Source organism: Motacilla alba, chromosome 3 (genome assembly GCF_015832195.1).
Source record: "Motacilla alba alba isolate MOTALB_02 chromosome 3, Motacilla_alba_V1.0_pri, whole genome shotgun sequence".
NCBI lineage: Eukaryota > Metazoa > Chordata > Aves > Passeriformes > Motacillidae > Motacilla > Motacilla alba.
In genome coordinates this window covers 50,531,229-50,548,020 of record NC_052018.1, presented here as the reverse complement: position 1 = coordinate 50,548,020, position 16,792 = coordinate 50,531,229, and the positions used below count along the sequence as shown (strand labels likewise).

General features: G+C 35.6%; 1 protein-coding gene across 5 annotated transcripts in view; it reads left to right on the top strand.

Annotated features, from left to right (window-relative positions):
- TBC1D32 (TBC1 domain family member 32) overlaps window positions 1-16,792 on the top strand; it is a 74,348-nt gene that overhangs the window by 43,273 nt on the left and 14,283 nt on the right. For all 5 annotated transcript variants that reach the window (XM_038132507.1, XM_038132503.1, XM_038132506.1 and 2 more), the window contains 2 exons: window positions 7,091-7,216; window positions 14,026-14,109. In XM_038132507.1, the coding sequence (XP_037988435.1) occupies window positions 7,091-7,216; window positions 14,026-14,109 (210 nt within the window). The remainder of the gene's footprint in view (window positions 1-7,090; window positions 7,217-14,025; window positions 14,110-16,792) is intronic.

The following is a 16,792-nucleotide window of genomic DNA, read 5'->3' as shown; positions in this document are numbered from 1 at the left end:
AGACAGATTTACAGAAGTGATAGAAATTTTACATTAACTGTGGACTATAAAATAGTCTGTTTGTATATATCTGGGGAAAAAAAAAAAAAATTAAAAGGTGATTTCCTGCTCTGACCAGAGGAAAGGCCATACAGTTATAAAAGAAGGGAGTTTTCTGTATCTTAGCTTTTGTAATACTGTTCCAGGCTTCCCAAGGCAAGTTTCATAAGACAACAATCAGATAATGGTAAAGTGGGTGTCTTCAAGGAGGCAGTAGTGGCAGTCTTGGGTTGGAAAAGCATATTGTATTGTTATTATTATTCTCAGAATGTGTTCAAGGGATCCCTTGATTCTCTTGTTCAGAATAATTCTGTTACTCATCATTACCCAGTGGGCTAATGAAATAGATATTACAGTTGTCACGTTTGTGGATGACAGCCAACTAAGAAAACTTGGGTAAAACTTTGGCTAAAAGTAAATTTGCTGAAATAAAGTTTCAAAGGTTTGCAAATAAGTTTGAAAAATTGAAATCAAAGAAATGTTTTAATTTGGAATGGCATTTTTGATGTTAAGGGTAACTGAAGTAAAAGATTATGTAACTGCAGAATGAACAGAACATGGAGTACTGGTAGTGGAGTCAAAATATTTTGGTTTTGTGATTTGAAAATAAAAGGAAAATAAACTATTGAAAGTGTTCTATTTCAGTACTAGGTTAAAAAAAAACAAAACAACAAACCACTCAAATGTGAACATATGATTTGCCAGACTGAAGCTTTCAGGATGTGTAAGTTATTTTGAAAGAAAGCATTAGAATAAATAGATCAAAAATTAAAATAATGAAGTTCCTAAATTGCTATTGTAGTGCTTGCAAAAAAAGAAATCAAGAGCAGGAACAGATTATGGAGAATATCTGAACTGTATTTTTAAGCGCTATGATATAGCAGTGATAGAAACTTTCTTCACAAGAGAGGTTAAAAATACGATTACAAGATGGATCCATGAGTTACATTTATACAAGATCTTACAAATTCTTTGTTGTGAATATTCAGAAATCATGTTGTGTGTTACTGACATTGCTTGGACTTTAGAAAAATACTTTTAAATTTTCATTCTGGTTTAGTGCAAGGAGATAGACAGGGTTCACACAGACTTTTAATTGGCAAGAGTTCTGCAACCATAGTGTGACTGGGAATGCATGACTGCTTCATTGTATCTGTTGACAAGGATTGAAGGCCAGCACAATGTCACTGCTTCCCTGAACCTGTCTGTGTTCAGATTTCGTGCTGTAGTGTTCCATTATGTAACCTGTGAGGTATCATTCTCGTCCTCTTACTTTTGCATGTTTCTATGACATGAATAATTAAGACTAGTAGATTTTAGTACTATTAAAGAATGTATAGTTTCTTTGGCTGAAAAAACTATAACTGTAGGTTTTATTCTGTCTGTCCTGACCTCTTATTTGTGTCCTCTTTTATTGTTCAACAGGAGCTTACCTTTTGTTTGTACTTTGAAAATATATCCTGTATACATCACATAATTGTGATGGCAGATGTAAAAACATAACCTGAGTTGATTTTTTAGTAAATTTATATAATAGATGGAAATTGCTTGTGAGCATAAAAAAAAAAAATATTTACAGATGTGCCTTGAATATGATACTGCTAATAGTATCCCTTTATAACCCTCCTTTCAGATGGAGTTGAATGACAGATGCTATAACAGAACATTTTGGAACTAGTGTGGCCAAACTGAGGTTAGGGAAAAGGATGTTTCATTTCCAGATCTCTGGACTTCATTTATCCTGTATCTGGTATAATGGGAACCATGGATAAAACTTAAAGTAGCTTATGAGGAGTGGTTACTTAAAAGGATTTGTTCACATTGAGTTTTCCAGCATGAAAACTCAAGTGGGTAGGGTTTTTATTCTATAAATTGTATTGAAGGACAGTGCCAAACATGCAACACTAACACCTTGTGGTTCAGCTGTAATAAAAAGCAGAGCAGTGGCAACTCTGGCGGTGTAGGGAACTTGTTTCCCATCACCAAGGCCTGAAGGCTGTATGTAACAGAACTCTTGTTTTAACCCTCTTGTTTTTATTCTGTGCTGTTAAATTGATCACAGACACTACCAAGAGCATATTTTGACTCACTGAATAAAAAAGATTTCTATTGTAATTTAGTAACTTCATTGATGTAGTGGAGTATCTCTTCCATTTCATGAGGACACTTTGAGTAAGCTGACTTGCCCAAAAATTATGTTTGTATTTGAGGTAAACTTGTAGTGCGTCAATGTTTACAAATGCCTATCCTGGTTTTGCAGATGTTAGGTATTTGTTTGTGTGGTATATGAGTCTGCAGGAAAGGATTTATGGAAAACTAAATTTGGTTGATTGTATGTTAATATGCTCTAATAATTTCAGCCAGTAGTTAGAGTTTGAAAACAATTGGATAACCATATATTAATGATTCATTTCTGTCAAAGATAATTTATAGTGAAATTTCAAATGATTTATGTGGATCATTATTTATATGTGAAAATTAATTATGCCATTTCTACCTGTTTACACTCCAGCAAGATACCCTGTTGCTTTTCTTGCTTTAATTGTTCAATTATTGTTTCATTAAGGTAATTTGAGGAAGAACTATTAAGTAATTTTCAAAGAGTGATGTAGTCCTTTTATATTCAGGATACAACTGCGAAAAGATTTTTTTTTTACTTGTAATATTAACTACAGTGTAGATTATTAAAAGTTAAGCTCTTTAGAAGGCTATTAAACTGTAATATTCACTCTTCTATTTGCACAGAATATGTTCTTCTTTTCTAGTCCTAGCTCTGCAGTTATGACAGTTGGTAATGACTGTGGCTGAAGAACATTTTCTGTAAATGTCCTGCAATGATGCATTCACTGCTTAACATTTCCCTCAACTTGGATACTCAACCATTCATTAATCTTATGTTCTTCTGAAATCATACATTTCAGAATTGGTGTCAAAAATCTGTGGTTATTTCTTATCAAAAATATTTTGATAACTTATCTCAGCCACTGTTCTCTGAGTTCTTTGCTTTAAACTTCTAACTTGAATGAGAACTTGCTGCCATGTTTCAGGTTTGGTTTCATTGAGGGTTTCTTGTTTGCTTGTTTGTTTTGTTTTTTAAATCTGATTATCTGATTTCATTCTTTTTTTTTTTTTTTTTTTTTTTTGTAATACCTGGTATTAGCAGTGTCTTTAAGGTTTTTTTTTAAATTTTCTCTGTCAAAGAATCAGCCGTATTATCTTTCCTGTTATCCCTTATAATGTCACATAAATGCCTTTATCACCTTCACTTCTTTGACTTTTACTCCTTTTTATATTTGTTGTGGTATAAGTCTGTTGCCTTTTGCTTTTAAGTCCACTCAATTAAAAAAAAGTAGTAAGGTCTATGAGAAATGCGTGTGAGGTTTCCTAAATTATACATCTCTATATGGATTTGTTTCTATGTACTAGTCAAATAAATTGTAGTCAGGTTATTCATCTCTCAGTTTAAATTTTGAATAAGATATGCATGGATTTACAGATCTTAGTTATTAATCACAGAAAAACACTTCTGCCACAAAGCACAGTCAGATGAGAAGGGGCTTCTTGCATTTCTTATGTTTTATAAAACATTGATGAATTTTTCTGGGTCTTACTTGCTTTAGAAGATCTAAACAAACTAGCTGAAGAATTATTGAAGAGTTATGAAGCAGCATCTTTTAGAAAAGGGAGACCAATTTAAACTTGCTATTATGATGTAGTGGTTCAGATTTCATACATGCATGAGGTGTAGCTTATTTACAGTGCAATTTCATAGCTTCATAAACTTCACATAAATGTGGGGGTTTTTTGGGTTTTTTTCCATGGGATTACACAGAACAAGTAATGCTAGCACAATGTACAAGTAATGGATGGGATGGCAAAATATAACCACATATGAAGAAGAGAGCAGAAGTGCGGCAGATTAATTAAATTGGCAATAGCTTCTTTTCAATCATGACCATCTAGCATCAGTAGAGGAGGGTTTTGGTCATTTTCTTCCTCATATTTTCTATTTCTTCTATTTTTTTTTTCTCCTTCCCCTGTTCCCTCACCTTCTATCCTTCACATCATTCATCACATCTAGTATTTTTCCAGGAAAAAAATAAAATTCAAGTAATTAATTTACGATAACTTGTGAACTCATATAGTGACAAAAGAGAAAAAATAAAAGCAGGACTTCTGTTTCTCGGTGTTGGTGTGTTTAGAATACCTCTAGCAGTAGTGGTAGTGTGACAGCCTGCCCTCAGTAACACGTAATATGTATAGCCCAGAACTGTGTTGTTGCTAAAGTTTCAGCTAAAGTGTAATATTGTTGGGCAAGTCATAGTTGCCTACTAAATTGTGAAAGCGAGCTGGCATTTTTTTGATATAATGATTTTTTGGAAGAAATAATCATTCCAAAAATCCTCCAAGGTTCTGTTTTGTTTTTGTTTGTTTGTTTGTTTTGGGGTTTTTTTTTTTTTTTTGGTACTGTAATGACCTGCTGACAGAAAGGATAGTCCACCTTTAATAACAAGTTAAGGGAAGCAAGTGGCTTACCTGGAAGAAAATAGGCTGCAGTGAGTTTCCACAGTATGATACCAGTTTCAGTTTGTACTGGATATATTAAATACATGACTGCACCACAGTATCTTGGTTGTATGGGTCTCTGGTACATTGACGGATTAAGTCTCAGCTTGTAGTCTCTGATCCTTGTCTGCCAAACTGAATTACTACAATCCTTGAGGAAGTAAAATAACTATTTAACTTGTATCAAGGAGTGTTTCTTTGCAGGTCTAGGATTTTCTACAATACGCAACTGTTTCAGAAATAACAAAAAAGGCGAGAGAAAGAACTAGAAATCATACTGATAATACTGTAAGAGTTAAATCCTTCTTCACATTAAATTTTCATAAGTAAGCTGTTTTAAGCATCACTGCATGTTATTTGAGAAGATACTGAGGACTTATTTATTTGAGGATAACAAAGAAATTTTAGGTTAATTAATTTGGAATCATTATTAATGATTATAATTAAATTACTATAATAAGATTGTTTTGAAATGTTATGTATTGCATAATAAATTCCATCGACAGGGATACAATCTACTAATTAGAAATCATTAAGGTCTTTAGATGAGCTTAAAATAAATTACATGCAAAATCGTAATTCTGTTGGAAATATTCTAATAATCTAAAAAGAATAAGATCCTTCGAAAAGAGTATTTTGAAATAGAAATGCCATAAAGAAGTAAAAGTACCAGCAAATATTCTACATATCCATAGACTGGCTCAAACACTGTTTGACGCTTGTCCTAGTTTAGGGCAAATTTAAGGAGGAAATCTCCGAAGACATCCCTCTAGAAAGCAGATTCAAGCGGCCCCTCCTCCCACCAGTTTGGGAGATAACAATCTCCTTTGAGAAAAATGGAGAAAACTTTATTCAACAAGCAAAGTACTCAAAAACATGAAAAATGAATAATATTAATGGTCCAACAGCAGAGGGATTGTACCCACCTGGAATGAATTGCTTGCGCATTTGCTTAGTGTCAGGTCTAAGCAAATCTTTATTTTTCCCCTCCAGATGGCCAGAAAGTATTTCATAGCAGCATCAAGTACTCTGGGAGCCAGAGTACTTAAGTACTCTGGCAGTTGCTAAGTGCCCTTGCAGCCAAGAGAACAAACTGTGTCCTGGGGGGCATCAGGCACAGCATTGTCAGCTGGGCAAGGAGGGGATTGTCCCACTCTGCTGCGCGCTGTGGTGGCCTCACCTCAAGTGCTGGATGGGGACACAAGATAAAAAAGACATTAAGCTATTAGAGAATATCCAGAAGAGGGCAGCGAGGATGGTGAATGTCTGAAGGGGGAGCCTTGTGTAGAGTGGTTGAGGTCACTTGGTCTGTTCAGCCTGGACAAGAGGAGACTGAGGGGAGACCTCACTTGGTCTTCAGCATCCTTACGAGTGGAAGCAGAGGTACAGGCACTGATCTTTTCACGCTTGTGATCAATGACAGGATTTGAGGAAATGGTATGATGCTGAGTCAGGGGTGGTTTAGATTAGACATCAGGAAAATGCTATTCATCCAGAGAGTGTTTGGGTACTGGTACAGGCTTCCCAGGGGAATGGTCACAGCAGCAAGCCTTTATGAGTTCAAGAAGTGTTTGAACAACACTCTCAGGCACATGGTTTGACTTTTGGGGTGCCCTGCATAGGGCCAGGAGTTGAACTCAATGATCCTGATGGGTCCCTTCCAATTTGGCTTATTCTGTGATTGTATAATAGAAAAGCAAAAGCCATGCACACAGACAAAGCAAAACAAGGAACTAATTCACTGCATCTGGGTGGCAGGCAGGTGTTCAGCCATCTGCAGGAAAGCAGGATGCCATCACCTGTAATGGTTACTTAGGGAGACAAATGCAATCACAGAATTAATTAGGTTTGAAAACACCTCAGATATCATTGAGTCCAGCCTTTGACTGAATACCACCATGTCAACTGTCATCATGTCAACATCACTCAGAATGTTCCTTCCCTTCCTCTTTCTTCACCTCACTTTATATACTGAGCATATGGTATGGTGTAAAATATCCCTTTGGTCAGTTTGGGTCACATGTCCCAGCTGTGTCTCCTCCCAATTTCCCAAGCATCCCCAGCCTCCTTGCCAGGATAGCAGTATGAAAGCAGAAAAGGCCAGATCTGCGTAAGCTCTGCTCTGCTTACACAGATCTCTAGAACATCTCTAGATTATCAGCTCTGTGTGCAGCGCAAGTCCAGCGTAGCCCCATACCAGCCACTGTGAAGAAAATTAATTCTACCCCAGCCAAAATAAGCACAAAAACCCATCAGTAAATAGAATGTTTTGTATAAAGCAGAATGTCATCAGCTTTAGGACTGCTTCTCCAGTTTAATTGTCTTAGGAAAAGCCATATTTATGTAGTCTTTTCTTATAAGGTCTCCCAAAAATGCATGTGGCAATGGAATTGAGGCTATGTGATCTTTGAGGTCCCTTTCAACTCATACTATTCTGTCAGTGTATGATCATTAAAGAATAACACTATTTTTTCATTTGTTCTAGATAAAGATCTTGACAAGCTCTTAAAACTCTTAAAAAGTCCAGACAAGCCAACCGGATGGGCAGAAATTTGTAGAAAACAGTTCTGCAAAGTCATGAAAACCAGACCAGATAGCATCAGTGGACCAAGTGAGTATGAAGAAAGCAGACAAAAGACCATTAATAAGAAACTCTTCTTATTATTTTCTTTGAGGAGTACCTTATCTATAGAAGTAGTCCATAATTTTGTGTTGATTATGAAAACATTTTCAATGGTATTTTCCCAAGAAAGCAAGGTTTATGCATTTTATGTCCTGTTTTTCTCATTACAACTGTTATCCTTCCTTGTTGTCAGTGAAATTTGACAGAGAAAGAGGGCTCAAATACAAGTCTTTGTTCCAGATCTCTAAAGGGTCCATTATCAAGATACTGAGAAAATGAAAAAGAAAGCCTGAAAGAAAACAAACATTTCTCAGAGATTAGTGAATGGGTTAACATGGGTTGGGAAATTATATTAATGGGCAATTTCTGTAAAAATATATCAGAATTAAGCCATACTAAACATCAAAGAATTCGTTAATTCAGGTTTTTCTTAATTTACATATGTATTTCTAATGAACGGTGTGATCATGCAGGAGCGTTGCTATAGCTCAGTTAAAAAACCAAAGCAGCCAAAGCAAAAACACAGATCATTCATATGACATAAATCATCAGAAGTAATTCAATTCCCTTGTGATATCATATAAGCTTGTGTAGCCATAAAGAAGCGAGGTGTTCTCAGAAATTGCTGGCTTCCATTCCCATAGGAATTCTGATTATGATCAGTATGTAGGTCTAACTTGTTTACAGGTGCCCAAGGTTTCCCTTTATGTTATTTAGACAATCAGTTAATAAAACTGGCTGTTGCAAATATCTTCAGATGTTCTGTATCTGCTTGGAGATATTTCAGAAGCAGCAAAATATCTGTAGCTCTGTGGTTTGAGACAACATCATGTTCACTGAATCCACTTTACAAGAGACAGCTGTGCTGCTGTGTATCTCTTGCAGCATGCAAAAGATACCCAAATTTCAGAGGAGTGAGAGACTTCAGTCCAGATGCCCAGAAATCAAAGCTTTCTTTATAGCTGCAGATGGAGCAATCTCCATGGTTTACAGAACAAAGATGTACACTTGTGCTTTTTTTACTGGGCCCATTCTATGGGGGACTGACATTAACAGGAGTTAAACCAGAATATAATGAGCATTAGACTCAAGGACTGTATAGAGTAATGTGTATTGATTTGTTCAAAATATTTTGTGATCTGGTGCCAGAATTACCAGATGCTGAATCTATAGAACCTGCTTGAACTCCATCATAAAATTCTTGAGCAAACTGTACAGTATGAATATCTCTAATTCACCCTTCCCATGTTGATTACTCTCCCATCAACTTGGTCAATACTTTTGTGCTAAATGCTCTGGTAATGCATTGCTTTTGGGATGTCCTTAGACTGGTGTTTTCTCTGCTAAAGCATCACCTCTGACTGTAGGTTTTAAGTAATTTCTGTGCTCAAACACCAAAATCCAGTTTTTGAAAGGCTTTATTGGACTGCTAAAAGGAGATAAAAACTTTCCCAGGCTTGCATGTCTTTCAGTGCATCAGTGCAGACTAAAAGTCTGGGATTTTTCTTGGTCTCCTAAAACAAAACATTGTAGACAACCAGCTCCTACACTCTGTTCTAAGCGCAATAAGCTATGACAAAGACATTCTTCCAGTCATTCCTTCCATAAAGGTGCCACAGATCTGTGGGTGTTAGGGTGTATAGCTCCTTGTTTTCTTTGTGTCACTTACCAGCAAGAGAACCATGGGGAGAGCCTTTGGTCAGGCTTGTCTTCTTATGTTGTGTCTTCTTTTGGACTGCTCATTACAGTACTTGTGGCCTCCCTCAAATGCCTTTAGTACATCTAGAAAAGAACTTTCTGTGTATTATCATCTAAGCTTTGGCAGAAAAAGAAGCAGGCAAATCAACTCCTCTGAACAATAGCTTAGATTTATGAAGAAAGTTATTACTCTGTATGAATCTTGGCTTAGCATAGTGCATGTTCAAATAGTTCACATGACTGAGAGGTGGCTTGTGGTTGTTTTGTTTTTTTCTCTTGAACCAGAATCTCATCTTGACTATTTTAGCCATGCCTTTTTCAATTATCTCCTCGTTTTTGTCCTTCAGGTATGACAGAATATTGTTTTCTATTCCAGCAACTTCTTTTTTCGTCCATTCCCAGTTAACATTGTATCAGCATCTGACTTCCGGGCAGATTCAGCATCCTTATTCCACTCCCCTTTTAGGAGACTTTAAACCCAAAGCAAAATAAATTAAGGGTGTTGCAGAGATCATGTCAATTATGGGCTAACATTCTTCCCTTCATAATGAGATACTCTGTCCCCAGATCCTCTTCTTCTCAAGCTTTATATTCATATGTGATGTGGATAGGGATAGTAAACTCAGCTAAAATTACTTGCTTCATAGAGTCTTTCAGATTTTCCATCACCTATCTCCCTGAGGATGTGGATTTAGATCTCCAATATTTTTAGGGCCTATTAATTTACCTACAAATCGTTTTTTCTTAATAAAAACCAACCAACCAAGAAAAGAAAATATAGCAGCTCTTGAACTTGCATGTGAGAACTTATTGTAAAACATAAGAATTTTCTCCAGCTTTTGTAAGTGAAATGTTTGATGGAAGCAGAGTGGTTACAGTAAACACAGTGTTCTGGAATCCTTTAATATTTTGTGAGCTCTGCATCATCTGAGATAGCTCTATCAAAACGTGTTCACAAAAAATACAGTGAGTCTTTGAGGCAGTGTCATTGTTTGTGATGTACGTGTGCTGCAGCCTTTAGCAATTGCAACAAAAAGTTGAAACTAACTGCAGGACTTTCCCCATAAGATAAAGAACCCATGACTGTTGTATGCTGTAGTCATATTTTTAGTTCAGGATAACAAAATGCTGATATTTTATTTTCACAAGAAGTTTTTAGAATAATACAAATCAGATGTTTGCTTTTTTATGTCCTTGATTTTCCAAGGAAGCTTGTATTAGAATTTGAGTGAAACAGTGGGTCTTTATGTTATGCAGAAAAAACAATTGCAGATCAGAAATTCTTTCTTCTGACCCCCAAATCAGTTTTGAGCCACTGTAAGCGGTGGCACGTGAGTGCACATATATGTCTGTGCAGGTGTGTAGAGATTTGGTTTGGTTTGAAGGGTTGTTTTTTCCATTTATAAGGAAAATACTTATATATTGATGTAACATATGCAGTGTTCATCTCTAATGGAAGCGCTGTCGGGATTTTTATTATCTTGTTTTCTTCTTTTCAGAGAAAATGTAGGTTGTTCATTTGTCATTTTAATGTACAATAATTGAAAGTCCTCCTTGTTCTTGCCATCAGTAATGGAATTGCTAACTGTGTTTTTCATATACTTATTAAACTGAAGTATGCTTGATGGAGTTGACAATTTCTGACACTACTCTTGCAAAAAAGTAATCTGTCCAAGATTTTCACTCTTGAATTTCTAGCCTCTAACAGAAGTCACAGAACCACAGAATCCCTTCCACTCAGCAGAGCTGGAAGAGACCATCAAGGATCATTGAGTCTAACCCCTGGCCCTGCACAGGACCATCCCCAAGAGTCACACCTTGTGCCTAAGAGCAGAACTGCTGTTAAAAAAATCCTTTGTATTTTCTTTTAAACTCCTCTGAAACATGTGGATCATAGAACATGATCCAGTAACAGTGGTTATATTAGGGGATTTTTAAAAGTCTGACGCTTTTTGATTTTTGACCTTTTTGACTTAAAACTTTCAGAGTAGGAATTAGGTTAGTGCACGTGGTTGTTACCTATTAAAACAGTTTTAACCACATGCTTTTTTTAAAGCAGTGTTTTTATGCAGTTTTGAAGCTGTTTCAGTTACCTTCCTTTTGTGCACTTCTTCTTCAAGGAAAAAGAAAACCCTGGAGGAAAGTAGGTGTTTTATAAGCATACTGCAGTAATTTAAGAAATTTAAAAACATTTCTGTTTATTCTGTATATGATTACACACACCTAAATTAAAATTCTGTTTATTTTGTGTGCAAGATTTAAATTTCCATGGGGTTATTTCTAGACTCTTAAAAACTTCAATACTAACACAGCCTAGCTACCATAATTTAAGAAAATCAACATTACCTGAAAATTTTGACTTTTACAGCAATACTGACTGTACTGTACAATGAACCTGCCTAAATGTCTGTCTCGTTTTCCAGTTAAATGAAGAATCACTGAACCAGTTTCTACAGTGGTGTCCAAATGGCAGCTAAATGATGTAGGATTAAAAGAAAAAAATTAAAATAGCTACTTGTTATTTCACATGGACAGTCCTTTGGAAAAGGCAGTGTCCTGTGAAAACCAATTATTTATGTATTAACCACATGTGTTTTGAGACACATTCTTGTGTGTCTTCGTCTCTCAAACTTGATGAAAATATTTTCAAAGGTCCTGATAGGCACTTAGATAAATACTTTCAAATGGTGAAATCAATTTAGTGCTTGAGTTTCAAAATATTGCTTAGCTGTTGAACTCTCACTTCTATTAACTCAAGCACTGAATTGAAGTATTCACCTGCTAGGCCAAGCATGTGGCTGCCTTATGACAAAAAGAGAAGAAATGTACCATGTCCCAACTTGGTTTTAAATTTTCTGAATTATGGGATATTTTAGTCTTAACATAGTTCCCGTTTATTATTATAGTATGACATATTTCAGTAATCTGCACTAATAGTCATACAGTAAATATATAGCTATTTACAAACTTAAAGTCTAATTTCTCCTTTTTTGCTCTCTGCAGTTTCAGGAATAGACAGGTTTGCTTGTTTTACACAAATATTTGTTATATTGTTTGTGGGCCAAATTCCACTAAGCATATTAGAGAGGATTAGTGAGTTTGTATATTCTTCAAAAAAGAATAAATCGTTACTCTTCTGTAAAGTAAATTGCTTTTTTTAGCCCCATGTGTTTTATTAACCATGATTAAAAGCAGCTATGTTATATTTAATTAGCAGTTTCATTTCACTGTAAGAGTGCATAAGACTATAAATTACACATGTAGGTTTTTAGTTTTAATTTAGTAGTCCCTTGCAATGCAAAATTAATTTTGTTACTGTTGAAGTTGGAACTCTAACTGTAAATTCATGTTTGGCTGTTGTAGTGAAACTTCTTTAGCATTACCAAAACACAACCTTTTAAAAACTTTTTTTGGACTCATTCAGTGTAATTTCTGTAAATGTTTTAGGCAATTAATCAAGACAAAAAAGATTGTGATTTAATGTCAGTATGTTAGCTTAAAATAATTGGAGGAAGAATTAATTATCTTTATTATATCTTTTTCTTCATTGTTTTTCTGGCATAACAAGGATTAGAGTGTGGGTGGAAATTCTGTCTTTCTCCTCCTCCTCATTCCCAGAAGAGAATGCACTGCTCTTTAACTGCTTGTGCCAATTTTCCTGTCATCATGGCTAGCTCAGGAGGTTTCTTGCTTTCTCCGTTGCCACCTCCAGCATGTGTCGTTGCTCTGCCTCACTTGTGCTGCTGCAGCTGCTCCCACCACTGTCTGCTTAAACAGTGTAGTAGTACTGGTACTAGTGGTGCTGGATGTTCTTTATGGTCCCTTCCAACCTCTGCCATTCTATGATTCTTTGAACTATTCAATTTAAAACCAGCAAACTCACCTGGGCAGTGGGTGCCTGGAGTTATGTGCAAGAATGGGGGAACAGGAGCTGAAGCTGCATTGCTATTAACTGGAAGTGCTGCCAGGGAAATGGTAACATGGTCTTTCAGCAGGAAATCCCACAGGTGGCAGCAGTTCTTACTCTCTAAATACGCTCCCTTGCTTTGCATTCTTGTGAGAAGTATCAGTATGCATATCTGTATGCTTTATATCCTATTTATGGAGCCAACAGCAGGTGGTTTAGGATTTGCTTATAAAATAAGTTCATTGTTGCTATCCTAAATTCCTAGTATGGCTTACCTCATGCAGGCCTCCTCTGTGCAGTTTGTGTAAAGGCTTCCTCGTAACCTTTGTTTAAAATTATATGGTGTCATGTGTTCAGTTGCCATAGCCTTGGACTTGGGGAATTGAAGAATCAGGGACAGTTTGGATAATGATTTGTCACTGAGAGATCTTGCTAACTTCCTGGCTAACATCCTATCAAGGTGGGAGATAAGATGTCCTCCATAGTGAGCAGATGTCAGTATTGGACTTAGCTGTACAGTGTCTGCAAACTCAAAGTTCCATAGCAAGAACTGAAGAGGAATATTATGGTCATCATTAAATACAGAATTTCCAAAATTAAATACTCCTATTGCATAAGTTTAAGTGAATAATTTTTATCTTGTGATGGCATAGGTAGTTTTATATTGAAGTTTGTTGGAAACAGCCCTTATACTTCATGTGCTTTTGTTAGCGTAATTTTGGGATGGTGTCAGCTTTTTGTTCTATGTAGGTTGTTGGGTTTATTTCGGCTATTTGGTTGGTTGATTGGCTTTGTGGTTTGTTCGTTTTATTGTTTTCCTTTCCCGTCTCCATACACAGACAAATGTGGTAAGATATTATAGTTTAATTATAGTTAATTTTCATTTCATATTGAAACCATGTAACAAATTCTAAAGTAATCCTTGGAGGATATGAAGATAATATGAGATTCTCTTTCTGTTTACACTGAATATATTCTCAGTAAAGCTATTAAAATTTAATTTAAGTTAGGAATGGTGTTAGGAATGTAAAAGTGCAATGCATGTTTTGAGTTGTTTCCCCATGAAAATATGAATAAATATGCAGGAATTTGAATAGCTTTACTTTCCCACATATTGTCATTTATTTAGGTGACATAGTTCCATATTTTGTTTGTTGCCTCTAATTTTTTAATGGGTTTTTACTTCTTGCAGTTTTGGCAGAATTAATTGAAAAGTTCGTGTCACATCTTTCTGAAAGCAAAACAGATTGTTATTTCAGCACAGGAAGCTATAAAGGTCAGTCTCCTAATAATTTATTGCCATGCAGCTTCTTCATATTTAAATTGTCTTTCTTCTAAATGTATCTGTATCATTTTGGGGGTTGTTTAAAATGTTCTTTAACAGCTCAGAAATTCATTACTTCACTGGTGGGAAATACCTCACTTTGGAGAAGAAAATTATGTGCTTGAGTGAACAGAACAGATAATTATTAGTGATGGGCTTTCACATTTCTGTGTTTATAATGGAAAGATGATGCAGAGCAGGTGAGGATGTGATTCAGAGTATTTGTTGACACCTATTATAGTTGATATGCAAAGCTGGTGGCATAAATATTTAAGATGGTGTAAGCAGTCTGGCTCACCTTTTGAAAGCCCCACAAAGATATACACTTTTATTGTATTAATGGATATGTATTAAAGAACTGCTATTGTTGCCAGAGTAATCTGAGTGTTAGTATTGTACAGATGTTGTGCTTACAGCCAAGAATAAAGGATGAATGATAAAGTTGATTTCTTCTGAGTGTAAAGTAATGTGTTTTAATACTTTGAAGCACTGGTAAAATTAGAAGATTTAGAACCAATGTTAATATCTGCTGGAAGATGCACTTTCATTCTTCAGTGTTTATCCACAACTCTTCTCTCAGGTTGTAGTTCAGCCCTTTAGAGTACTTATTCTGTTACTAACTGTGGAGAATCAAGCCTGCGTTGGGGAGAGTCTGTTGTTTATACTGATATTTTACTCTCCTATCTATAGTATGCAGATATAGTATCTTTGGAGACTTGGGGCCTGCCTTTGAACTTTCAAAGCATAAAACCCTTTTAGAAATTTTAGAAGCTGTCTTTCTGTATATTTAGTGGCCTTTACCTTCCAAAAGCTTGCTAACAGGATACCCTAATTTCATTTGAGAATCTGTCTCTTTGCTTTATGAAGAGAGTTGTTGAAGGGACAGTTATTTCTATCACAATTTTATTTTTTCTTAAAAGATACTGATATCTTTCTCAAGGACAAGATATTTGTCTTGTTCTGTATTACTTTTCAACTTCTCATGAGACATAATGAGCAATGAAATAATTCCATGGACTCAAAAGGCTTTCTAATTACATATTTCTGAGACTTCCTAATTCAAAAAATAATTTTGGTTGTTCCTTTAAAAGCTAAACATGGAAAAACTAACTAGAGGAAGAAGAAACATCTGACTTGCATCCTCTGAATGGATGCCTTGCCCAGCAAAGACAGCAGTCCTGCTTTTCCTTAATTATGATAGCTAAGTGCTTCCATCTAATGTGAAAGATCTCTAAAGAGAAGCAGTAGGCCTTACTCCATTCCCTTAGTCATCAAGTACCTTACCTTTAATCCACTCCTCTCAATCTTCTGGTCAAAGTTGGCATTTAAAATACATTCAGGAAGGTTGAACCTAGATCTTCTATATAGTTGATTTCACCATGAACCACTGATTAGACAGAGGTGGCATCACCACTGCATTATTTATCTAAAATTCAATGTCAACATCGAAAAAAAAGAAGTTTGAAAATCCTGTGACAATTGCATATATTCAATTAATTATCTAGAATGAAAAATCCAAAAGAATAGATACAGATACAAAGATAGCATAGTGAAAACCTCAGTTCTTGGTTTTCTTGAGTCTTAAAGATTTTCTTTTAATGGTAAACCAACTCTAATATTTATTTTTGTATTTTTTGTATGAGGGGGTTTTTGGGTCTTACACAGGCACTACTAGACATTAATTCTGGATAAGTTTGCCTGTTCGGTTGTCAAATAAAGGCTCACATTTAACAGGTTGTCTAATAAACAGTTTCCATGTGCAAATGCTTTTGATATTCCATGTGCTTTAATGAAGAAAAGCTTGGAAATGGGAGAATAAGAAGTCTTTGCAAGGGTAGTCAGTAATGTGGTGGTAAGAGGTAGGCAGAGGACTGGTGGTGCCCTATTGAGTTCTTTCCCTGTCAGCAGCAGCATTATCACAGACTTCTTTTGTGAAGAGTTCTCCAGCCCAGAAAAGTGTGTTGCTCAGGCAAACACCATGTATAATCAAAGGTTTCTTTTAACTTTTATAGGAAAACAGTTATTAAAACTTCATAGCACCTCTTCCAGACAGGTGTAGCAGTAAGAGTTAACCAGGGAAGTAAGTTTAGGCCAATAAATTTATGCTGATTGACATGAAACAAAAGTCTGGATCTAAAATTGAATCTGTGATCATATTCTAATTCTACTCTGAAACAGTAAAAGGGCACAATTTTAAGAATTAGTCACATAGCTAAAATTAGTTTATTTTGGGTTCTTTTTTACATCATAAAATAAACAGTATGGCCTTCCTATGAAGGGAGGGTGATGCACATTGAGAATCCAGGATGCATTATGCTTCCTATGTTTATACCAAAGGGACAACAAAACACACTCAAATCTTTATCAGACCTTATTTGTTTAAAATTAGATTTCTCACTGATTGAATAATGATTGGCCAGATTTCTGTACATCTCCCAAGGTTTTCTGGTAGTCTTTATGAAGCATTGCAATTGCTTCAAGGAGAATTATTGAATGCCATGTTATTTCACAGTATGTTTTTCATATACTCCTGTAAGAGGCATCTAACCTAAATCCTAAAACTAGTTACAGTAGAGACATTCTTCTGTATGCAGTAAAGCTAATGAGTTGTTAGAAGGTAACATCTTTCTAGGTC